This window comes from Bactrocera oleae, chromosome 3, assembly GCF_042242935.1.
Source record: "Bactrocera oleae isolate idBacOlea1 chromosome 3, idBacOlea1, whole genome shotgun sequence".
Lineage (NCBI taxonomy): Eukaryota > Metazoa > Arthropoda > Insecta > Diptera > Tephritidae > Bactrocera > Bactrocera oleae.
In genome coordinates this window covers 57,718,245-57,734,371 of record NC_091537.1, presented here as the reverse complement: position 1 = coordinate 57,734,371, position 16,127 = coordinate 57,718,245, and the positions used below count along the sequence as shown (strand labels likewise).

At 35.0% G+C, this 16,127-nt stretch overlaps 1 protein-coding gene across 2 annotated transcripts in view; it reads left to right on the top strand.

The window, feature by feature from the left end:
• Positions 1 to 16,127, top strand: part of STUB1 (STIP1 homology and U-box containing protein 1) — a 51,905-nt gene that overhangs the window by 17,315 nt on the left and 18,463 nt on the right. Inside the window, exon 4 of one of the 2 annotated variants that reach the window (XM_070106666.1) lies at positions 2,887 to 3,057. The exons of the other annotated variant lie outside the window; for it this stretch is intronic. Coding sequence (XP_069962767.1) covers positions 2,887 to 3,057 — 171 coding nt within the window. The remainder of the gene's footprint in view (positions 1 to 2,886; positions 3,058 to 16,127) is intronic. 2 annotated transcript variants of the gene reach the window in all.

Genomic DNA, 16,127 nt, shown 5'->3' with positions numbered 1-16,127 from the left:
GACCACTGCCACGCCCACAAAACGCCATTAATCAAAAACAAATAAATTGCCATAACTAAGCTCCGCAATAAGATACAAGACTGTTATTTGGTACACAAGATCACATTAGGGAGGGGCATCTGCAGTTTAATTTTTTTTTTTTAAAGTGGGCGTGGTCCCGCCTCTAATAGGTTTAATGTGCATATTTCCTAAACCGCTAATGCTATAATAACAAAATTCACTGGAAGCAAATGTTTTTAGCACTTCTATGGATGGTGTGAAAATAGTTGAAATCGGGTGGCAACTCCGCCCACTCCCCATATAACGGTACTGTTAAAAACTACTAAAAGCGCGATAAATCAAGCACTAAACAAGCCAGAGACATTAAATTTTATCTCTGGGATGGTATGAGATGATTTTATAGGAACCGCGTTCAAAATTAGAAAGTGGGCGTGGCACAGCGCACTTTTAGGTGAAAACCCATATCTTGAGATCTGCTTAACCGATTTCAACCAAATTCGGTACATAACATTCGTCTCATATTTCTATGTTATAGTGCTAAAATCGGACTACAACCACGCCTACTTCCCATATAACACCATTTTAAATTCCATCTGATTCTTTCACTTTCCACTATGCATATCAAGCAACAATGATTATATCGGGGTAAAACTTTGCGTGAATAATACGTTTAAAGTATGCCACCTTGTGACCAAAAATTGTCTAAATCGAACCAAAACTGTTCAAGCCCCTAAGTACTAAATATGTGGACCCCAGAGCCTATAGTTGACCTTCTACAATATTTATCAATGGTAATAATAATAAATTTCCCTTTGGACATTTTACTTTTGCATTTATTTATGAATTGTTGGATTTTTAACATAATTAAGATATAATCTAACCTAAAAGCCAAGCCAAGATTTAGCAGAATCTATGCTAAATATTAATTTTAAAACATGTTTTAAACATAATTTTTTAGTTAAAGAATCGGTTGTGACCTTGACCCTATTTTAATGTTCAATGCATTTTGAACAAGATCAAATATTCTAATTCTGATAACTTATGTAAACGTTTTTTTAATGTAGAGAAAATATAGTTTTTGAATGAATTCATTTAAGGGGTATGGCCACTGTGGCGGGTATAAAATCATGTGCAAATTAATAAATTTTTTTTTGTGATATAATCATTTATTCGCAGAACTAATGAAACGCTTATTAAGCTTGAACCTCAAGCTGATGAAAAATTATTTTTTTCGGTTAATATTGTTGACTATAATAAACAAATTGTACGATGTCTCTTTGGTCGTTATTTTGAAGCTCGCCGCAGCGAGACTTTTGGCATCTACAAAATAAAACAGGAACAAAATAAAAAAACGTCGTTAATCTACATGAAAATATCCATAGAAGTACGTAGGGAAATTTGACAACAGAAAAGTCGTAATAAACTGGACTTAAAAAAAGTTTTGAATCTATCGAAATTTCCCTACGTACTTCTATGTAAAACCTAATGAAAGAAATCTATCTAAAAATATTCACAAAAATGTATGAAAAGTTGGTATGTAATTGACCGAGGATGGTTTAACATTTTTTCTCATACCTGAAATGATAGTGGATAAATTTATCCAAAGCACGTTGACTAAGAAATGAACGAAAATGTTAAGGATTTGAATGACGAAAATATAAAGACTTCCACTCTGCACATCCTTTTAACTTGTATAAGAGCTGATGCCCTTTTCAAGAGACCAGACTTACACCCTCATTGCGTAAGGTTACTGGATTCTTGTTGCTAATATAATTGCCTTGGAATTATAGCTTTTTTTCGCCTTTTGCTCAAATTTGTTACAAATCGTAAAATGAAACATAAATAAATTGAAAACAATAACGTTAATTGAGAAGTAAATGCTAGTAGATGTGGATTATGTTCATCGTGAACGATTCCTATGCGTTAAGTTATAGTATAGGTGTACTTCTAGTAGCCAAAACATTTCAAATTTAATTTAAATGAACCCCGCACCCAGATATGTTTCCAGTACGTAGCTTATAAACTTCTAAAGATTTTTAGCAATTACAAGAATAGTATATATTGGCGTATAAATTCAATATCCTTCTAAAATGAGAGCTCTTGGTTCATACTTTCTGCTGACCGACATTTAATAAATGTGTGTATTTGATTTTATGTCGTGAGAATTTTTGTTTTGCTTGATAAAAGTTGGATAAACAAGGTTCATATTAATTTTTATACTCTTTCAACATGTTGCTGTTCACCTAACGGTTGTTTGTATCACCTAAAACTAATCGAGATAAATATAGAGTTATATTTATATGTATATAAATGATTAAGTTGACGAGGCGAGATGAAATCCAGATGTTTGTCTGTCCTTCTGTGAGTCTGTCCGTGCAAGCTGTAACTTGAGTAAAAATTGACATATCGTAAAGAAACTTTTTATACAAGTTGCTTGGCAAAAAAAGTTGGGACGAGTTTGTAGATTGGCGTAATCAGACCACGTCCACGCCCCCAAAATGCTATTAAATGAAAACCAATAAATTTTCATAACTAAGATATAGAACTGTTATTTGGCGCAGGAGACCACAGTAGCAAAGGGCACCTGTGGTCTAAAAAGTTTTAAAAAATTGGCGTAGCCCCGCCTTCTAAGAGGATTAATGTACATATCTTCTAAACCACTATAGCTATAATAACCAAATCATCGCTCAGAATAACTCGCTTAAGCACCACTACCTTCACTGTAAAAGTGCGATTAATCAATATATACAAGTAAATACGTCAGAGACATTTGAGACCTGCTCGCCCGATATCAAGTATTTCGAATAAGTAGCATTATTTTGACACTATTATGACGACTTCTTATGTAACAAAATTTATAACCCATTTGTTTCTTTCACTTTCCAGTATACAAATTAAGCACCAATGAATGTATCCGGATAAACCTTTCACGAATACTGACTTTGAAGTGTGCTAGCATAAAACCAAAAATTATACAAATCAAACCAAAACTGTTTAAGCCCCCATGTACCGAAATAGTTCCTACAAGTATTAAGATAAGCAAATATCGGTCAATATGTGAGTTATCTTAATTAAATTTAGTGGGCGTGTTTTTCTTCTAACGGTCAATCTGTTTCCCTAAAATGAATAAAATCGGGTGAAAACTGCACTACCCCCATATGACTAATATCAGATTTTGTAACATCCGGTTGACTTTACTTCTTATACATTGTTGTTCTAACAAACCCTATGCTAAATATGTCGGTCAGTGTATGAATTATAGGGTATATTTATAAAATTAATTAATTGAAGGAATTTCCCAGGATTGTATGACAAATTGCATAATCCGGCGAAATTTTCTCCTAAGCCTTACTTATTTCACGTTTAAAGGGAAATATTTCGGTTTGTTCAGAAGGCTTAAGCGAATTCTAAACGCCTAGTCTTATTTAGTGAAGCACTAAATGTTTTTTACGATCGCTAAGTTGATTTTTTCGTAACACTCGAATAAAAGTCGTGGTATACAGAGTTTTAAGGGTGCTGCTGATATTTTTGTGGCCAGTTTAGAGATATTAATCTTGGTGCTTAGTAGGTACAGGTGTACGCTTGATTTTGGGCATTGAATATATAAGAAATGTTTATGTTATGTGTCCGTATCTTTTACGTAACAACTAATATAGGGCTTACACCTGCTTACCATGCTTTTTCAAGAAGCAAACCCGGGGGTATACATTCTGGTTTTGACAAAACTTTATATTAATCAAAGAAAAACGTTAACGTCGGCTTCACCGAAGCTTTAATACCCTTCACCAGTACATTTCTTATAGAATAAAAGGGTATAAAAAGGTCTACATCTATAGTGATCCGATCTGGACAATTTCTTCCGAGATTTTATTGTTGCCTTGGATAATAATCTATGCCACATTTCCTGAAGATATCTCGTCAAAGACATGTATTTTACCGTTTAGTTTGTATAGCAGCTATGTATATGCAGTAGTGGTCCGATATCGGCTCAGTTTGTATGGCAGCCATTTGGTCCGATATCGCCTGTTCCGACAAATGAGCAGCTTCTTGAGGAGAAAAGGACGTGTGCAAAACTTTGGATCGATACCTTAAAAACTGAGGGACTAGTTCGCGTGTATACAGACTCAGCTCATCATGCGGGGTCTCCGACGTTTTCTTCTGGGTGTTACAAACTTCGTCGTTAACTTAATATATCCTGTACAGGGTATATGTTGTAAAAAAATTCAGCATTCGTCATTCGACGAAATTGTTAATGGATGATAATCATATTTGGTATCTTGGTATTAAAATTAATTAACTCTAATGATATACTCGTATATGCGATATAAACTCTACCAAAACGGCTTAATTTAACACATTGGGTATGGCTGCTTTCGTAAACGTAATATGCAAAGCATACATGCATGCGCAATATTCATGAACACCACTGGATTAATTTGGGCAAAGAATAAAATACATAATGCACGAGACATGTCGAAATTTATTTTATTTATTTGTATTATTATTAGGACAATGCGCAAGACATTCATAATGCATAACATGTTTTGGCAAAGCAAGGCTGTAATGCATAAATGCTTTGCATGGCATGATCATGTGTTTTAAAAATGATTTGCATATTGTGTTTACGAAAGCAGCCTATATGAGGAAAAGTCATAAAGATTTTTGGACTTCCGCGTGACTTTATACTGCATATATCGGCCAATATGTGAGTTATCTCAATGAAAATGAGAGAGCGTGTTTTACTCATAACAAGGTATCTTGTGCCTAAAATGGATCAAATCGGGTGAAAATTTCACCTACCCCCCATGCAACTAATATCAGGATATTCGAACATTCGTCTGACTTTACTCCATTTGATTGGTGATGGTATGTGAGGTACCTTAATGAAACAGTGGGCAGATTTTATTAGTCTGTGTGATGTTAGTAGTATGTGGTATTGGCAAAAATTGATAAAATCGGGTTAATACTACCCTCAAATTCCATATACTACTTATAATGCTTTTCGTTATTCTAACCAGTTTTATGCCGAATATGTCGGTAATATATTTTTTTATACTCTCGCAACCTGTTGCTACAGAGTATAATAGTTTTGTTCACCTAACGGTTGTTTGTATCACCTAAAATTAATCGAGTTAGATATAGGGTTATATATATATAAATGATCAGGATGAAGAGACGAGTTGAAATCCGGGTGACTGTCTGTCCGTCCGTCCGTCTGTCCGTCTGTCCGTCCGTCTGTCCGTCCGTCCGTGCAAGCTCTAACTTGAGTAAAAATTGAGATATCTTTATGAAACTTGGTAGACATGTTTCATGGTACCGTGAGACGGTTGGTATTGCAGATGGGCGTAATCGGACCACTGCCACGCCCACACAACGCCATTAATCAAAAACAAATAACTTGCCATAACTAAGCTCCGCAATAAGATACAAGACTGTTATTTGGTACACAGGATCACATTAGGGAGGGGCATCTGCAGTTAAAATTTTTTTTTAAAAAGTGGGCATGGTCCCGCCTCTAATAGGTTTAATGTGCATATCTCCTAAACCGCTAATGCCATAATAACAAAATTCACTGGAAGCAAATGTTTTTAGCACTTCTATTGACGGTGTGAAAATAGTTGAAATCGGGTGGCAACTCCGCCCACTCCCCATATAACGGTACTGTTAAAAACTACTAAAAGCGCGATAAATCAAGCACTAAACACGCCAGAGACATTAAATTTTATCTCTGAGATGGTATAAGATGACTTTATAGGAACCGCGTTCAAAATTAGACAGTGGGCGTGGCACAGCCCACTTTTAGGTGAAAACCCATATCTTGAGATCTGCTTAACCGATTTCAACCAAATTCGGTGCATAACGTTATTTTCATGTTTCTATGTCATAGTGCGAAAATGGGCGAAATTGGACTACAACCACGCCTACTTCCCATATAACACCATTTTAAATTCCATCTGATTCTTTCACTTTCCACTATGCATATCAAGCAACAATGATTATATCGGGGTAAAACTTTGCGTGAATAATGCGATTAAAGTATGCCACCTTGTGGCCAAAAATTGTCTAAATCTAACCAAAACTGTTTAAGCCCCTAAGTACTAAATACGTGGACCCCAGTGCCTATAGTTGACCTTCTACCGAAAATATCAGTCAATCCACAAATAAATCTCAAACGAGTATACCATTTGACTTTGCGAGAGTATAAAATGTTCGGTTACATCCGAACTTAGCCCTTCCTTACTTGTTTTTATATAAAATTGCTTCAAAATATGTTCTTGAGTATAGCTGTGCAATGCCAAAATTAATATCTCTCTCTATCACCATCAATTAGAATAAAATTAGTATATACCTTGGTCTAAACCTCACACCTTCATGTAATGAATTCCGATTATCTGGTTTACGTTTGCCACATAAGCTTATAATATAAAATTTAGCCACTTTGGTACAGTTAATATCACATTCATACTTATGTATACTCACTTCAAGCAATTAAACTGAGACTAAGTTTACGGCCTTTAATATAAGTCAAGAAGTAAACAATTATCGGTTCCGCCCTAGTACCCATTATCGGGGTTATATTGACTCTAGCTCCAACATATTTTATGTAAAAAATTAAAACTTCAGTTTGGCTTTATATAAATGTAAAATATTACATAAGTATATGATAGTTTAATGTCGAAAATGTGTAAAATTGGTCCACGGTACAATTTTTTCGTTAATTTAATAATTTAATGAAATTAAATTAACAGTTTTCCTTAAAAATAATGTGGTATATCGCTGCATATGAATGAAATTGGTCTAGACTTTGTTTAAACCTTATAACCCTAATATACTGATTTCCGCTCCTCTGGTACAACAGCAACCTCATATACCTCACATATTAAATCTAACCCCTTTGGTTCAGTTTATATCACATATACCATGTTTCAGTTAAATAGCTTCTTTTTATAAAAGTTAACATTTCGGAGAAAAAAAGTGTATTGACACAAAATAAATCTATGATCAATAACATAAGTTAATAAGATACCAAATAATAATCGAGTAATGAATGTTGAATTCTTTCGCAACATTTTTATACTTTCGCAACATGTTGCAACAGAGTATAGTTTTGTTCACCAAAGAGTTGTTTGCATCACCTAAAGTGATAGATATAGATTTCTATATACATATATTTCTTCTAATATTTGGTGATAATCAGTGGTTAGGTATATTTTCTCAGCCATCATGTTGAACTTATTATAAAATATACCAGACAACAATGCTAATAAAGTTTCTTAGAGTGCTGGACTTTGTATAGAGCAAAAAAATCTTTCTAGAAAAACTTGCATGAAATAAATATTAGTAATGTAGTATCAAAAGGGCTAAAGACACTTTTTATGTGGTTATATATAAACTGCGACCCCTTCGGTTTACATGCTTCTTCAGAATAGAAGACGTATGAGAGGTCTTCGTTCTTCTTTATATAGACATAGTAAGCAGTCACAAAATACTGTAAGTCACGCTAATCATAGATTAGATTCCGATGTACGTCTGTCCGAACAAAGTATCAATACAAATTAACATAGAACCAGGCGGGAAAATCTCGAGGTACAGTCTTTTGAACAAAATTTAAATACTGTTCAACATAGAACAAGGCGAAAAGATCCGCAAATTGGCTCTGAAGAGCAAATACGAGATACTCGAGGTCATAGGTCTCGGCGTGAAGACCCCGAGGTTCGATCTGTTGAGCAAGCTACAAATGCTGTTCAACATAGAACAAGGCGGAAAGATCCCCAAATTCGCTCTGAAGAGCAAATAAGAGATACTCGAGGTCATAGATCTCGTCGAGAAAATTCCGAGGTACGATATGTTGAGCAAATTGCAAATACTGTTCAACATATAACAAGGCGGCAACATCCGCAAATTCGCTCTGAAGAGCAAATAAGAGATACTCGAGGTCATAGGTCTCGGCGTGAAGACCCCGAGGTTCGATCTGTTGAGCAAGCTACAAATGCTGTTCAACATAGAGCAAGGCGGAAAGATCCCCAAATTCGCTCTGAAGAGCAAATAAGAGATACTCGAGGTCATAGATCTCGTCGAGAAAATTCCGAGGTACGATATGTTGAGCAAATTGCAAATACTGTTCAACATATAACAAGGCGGCAACATCCGCAAATTCGCTCTGAAGAGCAAATAAGAGATACTCGAGGTCATAGGTCTCGGCGTGAAGACCCCGAGGTTCGATCTGTTGAGCAAGTTGCAAATACTGTTCAACATAGAACAAGGCGGCAAGATCCGCAAATTCGCTCTGAAGAGCAGATAAGAAATACTCGAGGTCATAGATCTCGGCGCGAAGTCCTCGAGGTACGATATGTTGACATGCTGTAACTACTGTTCAACATTAAACAAGGCGGCAAGATCCCCAAATTCGCTCTGAAGAGCAAATAAGAAATACTCGAGGTCGTAGGTCTCCTATAAATGATTATCGTGGCAATTTAACAGATTTCAAAAACATTTATTTCCAAATATTAGTAAGGGCCCTACTGAAATATGTATTTGCTGCGGCGGATTATGGTTTTCACACCAAGTTCGCAAATTAAATTTCGAAACTATTGCGCAAGGTCACCCGAATGCTGCATCCGCCTTATATTTGATGCAAAAATTTCCTTCGGAAGATGGAAACTACAATTTTTGTGCTACTTGCAAAAATGTAATTGTTAAAAAGAACGTTCCGAAAATATGTTTAGCTAACGGTCTAGACTTTCCTGAAATACCGGGTTGTTTGAAAGATTTAACCCCAATTGAAGAACCTCTCATAATGCCTTGATTGCCTTTTATGACAATCCGTCCGTTAGGATATCAAGGTCAGAGTTCTCTCAAAGGTGCTGTTGTTAATATACCAATTTCTGTTAACAACATTGTGACATCTCTACCAAGGTCCTTTGATGAGGCTCATGTGATACAAATTCACTTAAGAAGGCGTTTGGAATACAATCATGATTATATGATCGATACCATACGCCCGCAAAGATTATGGAAGGTTTGCAATTCTTAGTGAATACCCCTCTGTATCGTGAGCACAATATACATATTAATGAAAACTGGATTTCAGAATTTAATAACCAAGAAGAAATTCTGTTTGTTGCATCTTTTCATGCGGCACAAACTCATCATGATAATCTCTCAGGTAATAATATCCCCACGGGTCTTTTATCTTCAGAGCTGAATTCAGGCGGTCAAGAAAATCTTTTGGACAATATTCCTGTAGAAAACTTGGACTATAACCGTTTAGTCATAGCGCCAGGTAAAGGACAAAGACCAATTGACATAATTCAAGACAATAATTCAGAAGAGTTGTCATTTGGAACAATATTCGTTGGGCAGAAACGTACATGCTCTGAAACATATAGCAAAATAATATGTTCTGAAATTCGCCGTTTTGACAGAAGAGCGTGTACCATTCCAAAGTTGTTCTATGATTACAAAAAATTAGAACTGCTACAAATTAAGAATTTATATCAGGCACACAAATATCTGCACAAGAAGCAGTATATTTCTGTATTGGTCTCCATATTTCTGAAGCAAGTAATGCAGAAATATTTATAAATATCTCTCAACCTGAGAAACGTTCAAATGATAAAACCTAGAGCGGAACTTCAGAACCTTTCTTCAGGTTCGGCTGAAATATTCGTAGCCGGTATTTTAGATCATTATGTTCAAAGATTTTGTATCTAAGTATAAATATTTTCAATCCAGTATAAGACAGTGATCATAAAAAAGAAAAAGAGAGGGAAGACGATAATTTACCAGCAAGCGGGGTTGTCATGTCTCTTAAAGACGGTAGCAGTTTTGTTCATACCAAACCTTGTATAATTCGGTATAGAAGGTTTAAACCAGATTTGACCAGAGTTGAGTATTTCCGGGAAATGGTAATGCTTTACTATCCATGGCGGAATGAACAGCAAGATCTCATTGAAACTCATAATGAGCAGACTTGCATAACACAGCGTATTCTAATTGAGGAAAATCAAAGAAAATATGATGTTTTTCAGTAAAGAGAACTTGAAAATGTTCTAGAAAGTCTTTATAATGAAATAGACTTAGAGGAAGGTAGGTTGGCACGGAGCAGGTGTAGGAAAGAGTCGTTTGAAATCTACAATATATTAAGTTCTAAACAATCGTTACAATTCTACTCCTGGTTCCAATCCAAGTTCCTTAAAAGTTCTTCTTTGCGCACCTACTGGTAAAGCAGCATTAAGAGCCAGCCTTCACTGGCATACCGATTACACTTGAAATATGTTGGAGATATTCTATTCCAATCCCAGTGATACCTACAGCAAATTGGTTCCCCTTTGTGGGAATTATTCAAATACCATACTTTAAATTAACAGAAATAAATGAGTCAAAGGGAGGATCAGGCTTTTGCTATAGCATTAAACCGTATGGTAGTACTATGACAAACGATGATATATCACTAATTGAAACTCTCGTAGTTAGATCCGAAGAAGCTCCCGATAATGTAATACATTCATTTGTGTCCAACGAAGATACGAATAATTTCAATACCCTTACGCTCAGTCGAATCCGAACTGAGGCTATCCTTTCAACTGTTAAAGACTCAATTAAAGGATTAGATATAAGTGAAAATGAGAATGCTATGGAAAGAGTTACGTACTTTTCAAAACTTCTGAAACACAGGGACTGTCCGATGAATTGTCATTGAAAACCACCACCAAATATATGATTGGTATATTACACGTGTGATGGCTTAGATAATAAGGCAACTGGACAACTTATGCAAATTGATTTCCATTGTTCTTTTCCAACAACTACGTGGACTAAATTCTTGGAACCTTCTGTTGGTTTGATATCATGTTTAAAAAAGCCACATCCTCTAAAAAATTCCTGGATACGAATTGAACAAGTTCTAAAATATTTTTAATATAAATGAAATGAACACATTTTAATTGAAAAAAAGCAATTTCAAGTTATTTCGGCGGAGGGAATGGGTGGGCTTTAGTTTAGCATCCCACGATTTCAGGGTTAAGAGAGTTATGGTTGGATAGAGTAGATTCTCCAGATCACGAATATATATAATTATTGCCGCCGGAAATTTATAGTTTTCGAGATATTTGCATTTTAAGTTGAAAATTCCACAAATTTCATTTTACTATTTCTCGATTTATGGTTATCTTTTCTTTTATATTATGCACTTATTATACACTAACTTTTCACTTCAATGTTTCTACATATTTATTTTATATTAAATATTTAAGTATTTGCTTTAAATAAGCGTTTAATTTTTACACAATTTTCGTTATATGAACAATAACAAATGGGTTCCATGTTGTCAGATAATAAGTGTTGCCATATCCAAACGAATAAAAGCAATCAAAATAAATAAAAACCCAATCACCCTCTACAAAATATTATGAACTTAATTTTCCATTTTAATGAAAGAAAAAGGTTTTATGGCTTAAACGTATGTTTTATTGCATCTGATAATTTCACAAAATGATCATTGTCTCTGGCGTGTTTAGTGCTTGATTTATCGCGCTTTTAGTAGTTTTTCACAGTACCGTTATATGGGGAGTGGGCGGAGTTACCACCCGATTTCAACTATTTTCACACCGTCCATAGAAGTGCTAAAAACATTTGCTTCCAGTGAATTTTGTTATTATAGCATTAGCGGTTTAGGAAATATGCACATTAAACCTATTAGAGGCGGGACCACGCCCACTTTAAAAAAAAAAAATTAAACTGCAGATGCCCCTCCCTAATGTGATCTTGTGTACCAAATAACAGTCTTGTATCTTATTGCGGAGCTTAGTTATGGCAATTTATTTGTATTTGATTAATGGCGTTTTGTGGGCGTGGCAGTGGTCCGATTACGCCCATCTGCAATACCAACCGTCTCACGGTACCAAGAAACATGTCTACCAACTTTCATAAAGATATCTCAATTTTTACTCAAGTTAGAGCTTGCACGGACGGACAGACAGTCACCCGGATTTCAACTCGTCTCTTCATCCTGATCATTTATATATATATAACCCTATATCTAACTCGATTAGTTTTAGGTGATACAAACAACCGTTAGGTGAACAAAACTATTATACTCTGTAGCAACAGGTTGCGAGAGTATAAAAATGTAGAAACCAAATAGTGAAAGTGAAAGATCGAACACCAAGTGTCGGATTAAAGGTGAATTTGTTTGAAATTTACTCGGAAGTGACTTACAGAACCTGCCTGAATCGCACTTCAATTCAAGTACCTAAAACATATTTACCTACCGAGTTGAAGTTAATCACGCCATTGCAAATCAGAAATAATTTACAATAGAAATTGTTGAGGCTGATGAAGAAATAACGCTGGAAGCAAAACATTATCCGTGCACAAGCAACACATCGTTAAGATAATTAAAATAAAGCGAAAATTTTATATTCCTATAAAATAATTGAACCAATGTACACGAGTTGCTTGATGATATATTGTTAACTAGCGTAAACAGCCTTCGCCGGGCTAGATTTTGCTTTATTTTTCTTAACCAACAAAATTACAATACAACATTAAATATTTAATTCATCTCTTAAATATATTAATAGGTATATCATCCTGTTAAATATTTAATTCATCTCTTAAATATATTAATAGGTATATCATCCTATTAATTTTCTTCTATTCTATTCTTGAGCGGGTGAATATTATTACCTACACCCATATACATGTTAGTAAATAGAATATTATTCTTATCATTGATACAAAAGCATACCTATATCAATATAAAGGAAAAAACTTGACACATCTGATGAACCAGCTAAAAAACATCGCCAATTTTATGAATTCATTGGCGGCGGTGCAGGTGAGGAAATAGTCGTTTGATATCTGCAATGCATCAAGCTCTTAACCATAGTTACAATTCTACACCTGGATCCAATCCAAGTTCCTTAAAAGTTTTTCTTTGCGCACCTTTACCCGCAGGTAGCAGCCTTCGGAATAGGTGGAATGACCCTGGATTCAATATTCTCTTTGCCTGTTAATCAGTTGAATATAGAATTGAGGCCACTTAGCAATGACACAGTTAATTCATTGTATTCCAGACTTATCAATTTAAAAGTAATCATAATTGATGAGATATCGATGGTTGGTGCTCGTATGTTTAGCTCTGTTGATGCTAGATTATAACAAATTTTCAAACCAGACAGCCCCTTTGGTGGTATACCGATCATAGTGTTTGGTGGTTTGAGCAAGATATAATAGATGTGGCAACACTTGTTAGCTGACAACATGGAACCCATTTGATATTGTTGATATTACGAAAATTGTGTAAAAGTAAAATGCTTATTTAAAGCAAATATTTAAATATTTAATATAAAATAAATATGTAGAAACATTGTAGTGAAGTGTCAGTGTGTAATAAGTGCATAATATAAAAGAAACGTTAACCATAAATCGAGAAATTGTAAAAGAAAATTTGTGGAATTTTCAACTAAAAATGCAAATATCTCGAAAACTATAAATTTCCGGCGGCAATAATTATATATATTCGTGATCTGGAGAATCTCCTCTATCCAACCATAACTCTCTTAACCCTGAAATCGTGGGATGCTAAACTAAAGTTTTCCCGAGGGAATAACTATTCACAAAGTGAGGGTGCCACATATAGCAAAGTTGTAGTTCATACTCTAACCAGAATGCCTAGAGCTTCGATATATGTATGTTGCCCGCAGGCATCTTTATTATAGGTAATTTTATTTTCTCTAAAAAATTGTTTGAATAATATCCAGTATTTGGAGAACTGATGGAATTGAACACAACTAATGCTTTAACAACATGTTTCAATTTTATGATTTCCCGAACATCATCACATCAAATTTGCAGAACTTCATGAAGTCCTTACTACTGAGTTGTGCAATCAAAATGTCAAAATTGTTAGAGATTTTAACATGTGTCTATTGTCTACAGGGACTTCAAGAAAAAACATGAGTTCACTGCTTGGTGTAGAATATTCAATTACATCTGCGGGTACACAAATTGATTCGGCAGTTTCTAACGTGGATCCTTCCCATGTTAATGCTATTACTTATGAGACAGTGCATAGCTACGACGATAGTATTTGTGTCCTATCATGAACTAAAGAAGTCAGACTTAGTGCAGCATTTCTTTCTTTTTTTCTAAATCAAAAGACATTAGAATACCACTATAATTCTGATAGAAGTTTTTGAGGAGAATGTAATAAAATAAGAGTAACAAGTAAGGAAGGGCTAAGTTCGGATGTAACCGAACATTTTATGCTCTCGCAAAGTCAAATGGTATACTCGTTTGAGATTTATTTGTGGGTTGGCTGATATTTTCGGTAGAAGGTCAACTATTGGCACTGGGGTCCACATATTTAGTACTTAGGGGCATGAACAGTTTTGGTTCGATTTAGACAATTTTTGGTCACAAGGTGGCATACTTTAAACGTATTATTCACGCAAAGTTTTACCCCGATATAATCATTGTTGCTTGATATGCATAGTGGAAAGTGAAAAAATCAGATGGAATTGAAAATGGTGTTATATGGGAAATAGGCGTGGTTGTAGTCCGATTTCGCCCATTTTCGCACTATAATATAGAAATATGAAAATAACGTTATGTGCCGAATTTTGTTGAAATTGATTAAGCAGATCTCAAGATATGGGTTTTCACCTAAAAGTGGGCTGTGCCACGCCCACTGTCTAATTTTGAACGCGGTTCCTATAAAGTCATCTCATACCATCCCAGAGATAAAATTTAATGTCTCTGGCGTGTTTAGTGCTTGATTTATCGCGCTTTTAGTAGTTTTTAACAGTACCGTTATATGGGGAGTGGGCGGAGTTGCCACCCGATTTCAACTATTTTCACAGCGTCCATAGAAGTGCTAAAAACATTTGCTTCCAGTGAATTTTGTTATTATAGCATTAGCGGTTTAGGAAATATGCACATTAAACCTATTAGAGGCGGGACCACGCCCACTTTAAAAAAAAAAAATTAAACTGCAGATGCCCCTCCCTAATGTGATCTTGTGTACCAAATAACAGTCTTGTATCTTATTGCGGAGCTTAGTTATGGCAATTTATTTGTTTTTGATTAATGGCGTTTTGTGGGCGTGGCAGTGGTCCGATTACGCCCATCTGCAATACTAACCGTCTCACGGTACCAAGAAACATGTCTACCTAAATTCATAAAGATATCTCAATTTTTACTCAAGTTAGAGCTTACACGGACGGACAGACAGTCGCCCGGATTTCAACTCGTCTCTTCATCCTGATCATTTATATATATATAACCCTTTATCTAACTCGATTAGTTTTAGGTGATACAAACAACCGTTCGTTGAACAAAACTATTATACTCTGTAGCAACAGGTGCGAGAGTATAAAAATGTAGAAACCAAATAGTGAAAGTGAAAGATCGAACACCAAGTGTCGGATTAAAGGTGAATTTGTTTGAAATTTACTCGGAAGTGACTTACAGAACCTGCCTGAATCGCACTTCAATTCAAGTACCTAAAACATATTTACCTACCGAGTTAAAGTTAATCACGCCATTGCAAAACAGAAATAATTTACAATAGAAATTGTTGAGGCTGATGAAGAAATAACACTGGAAGCAAAACATTATCCGTGCACAAGCAACACATCTTTAAGATAATTAAAATAAAGCGAAAATTTTATATTCCTATAAAATAATTGAACCAATGTACACGAGTTGCTTGATGATATATTGTTAACTAGCGTAAACAGCCTTCGCCGGGCTAGATTTTGCTTTATTTTTCTTAACCAACAAAATTACAATACAACATTAAATATTTAATTCGTCTCTTAAATATATTAATAGGTATATCTTCCTATTAATTTTCTTCTATTCTCTTCTTGAGCGGGTGAATATTATTACCTACACCCATATACATGTTAGTAAATAGAATATCATTCTTATCATTGATACAAAAGCATACCTATATCAATATAAAGGAAAAAACTTGACACATCTGATGAACCAGCTAAAAAACATCGCCAATTTTATGAATTCAATGGCGGCGGTGCAGGTGAGGAAGTAGTCGTTTGATATCTGCAATGCATCAAGCTCTTAACCATAGTTACAATTCTACACCTGGATCCAATCCA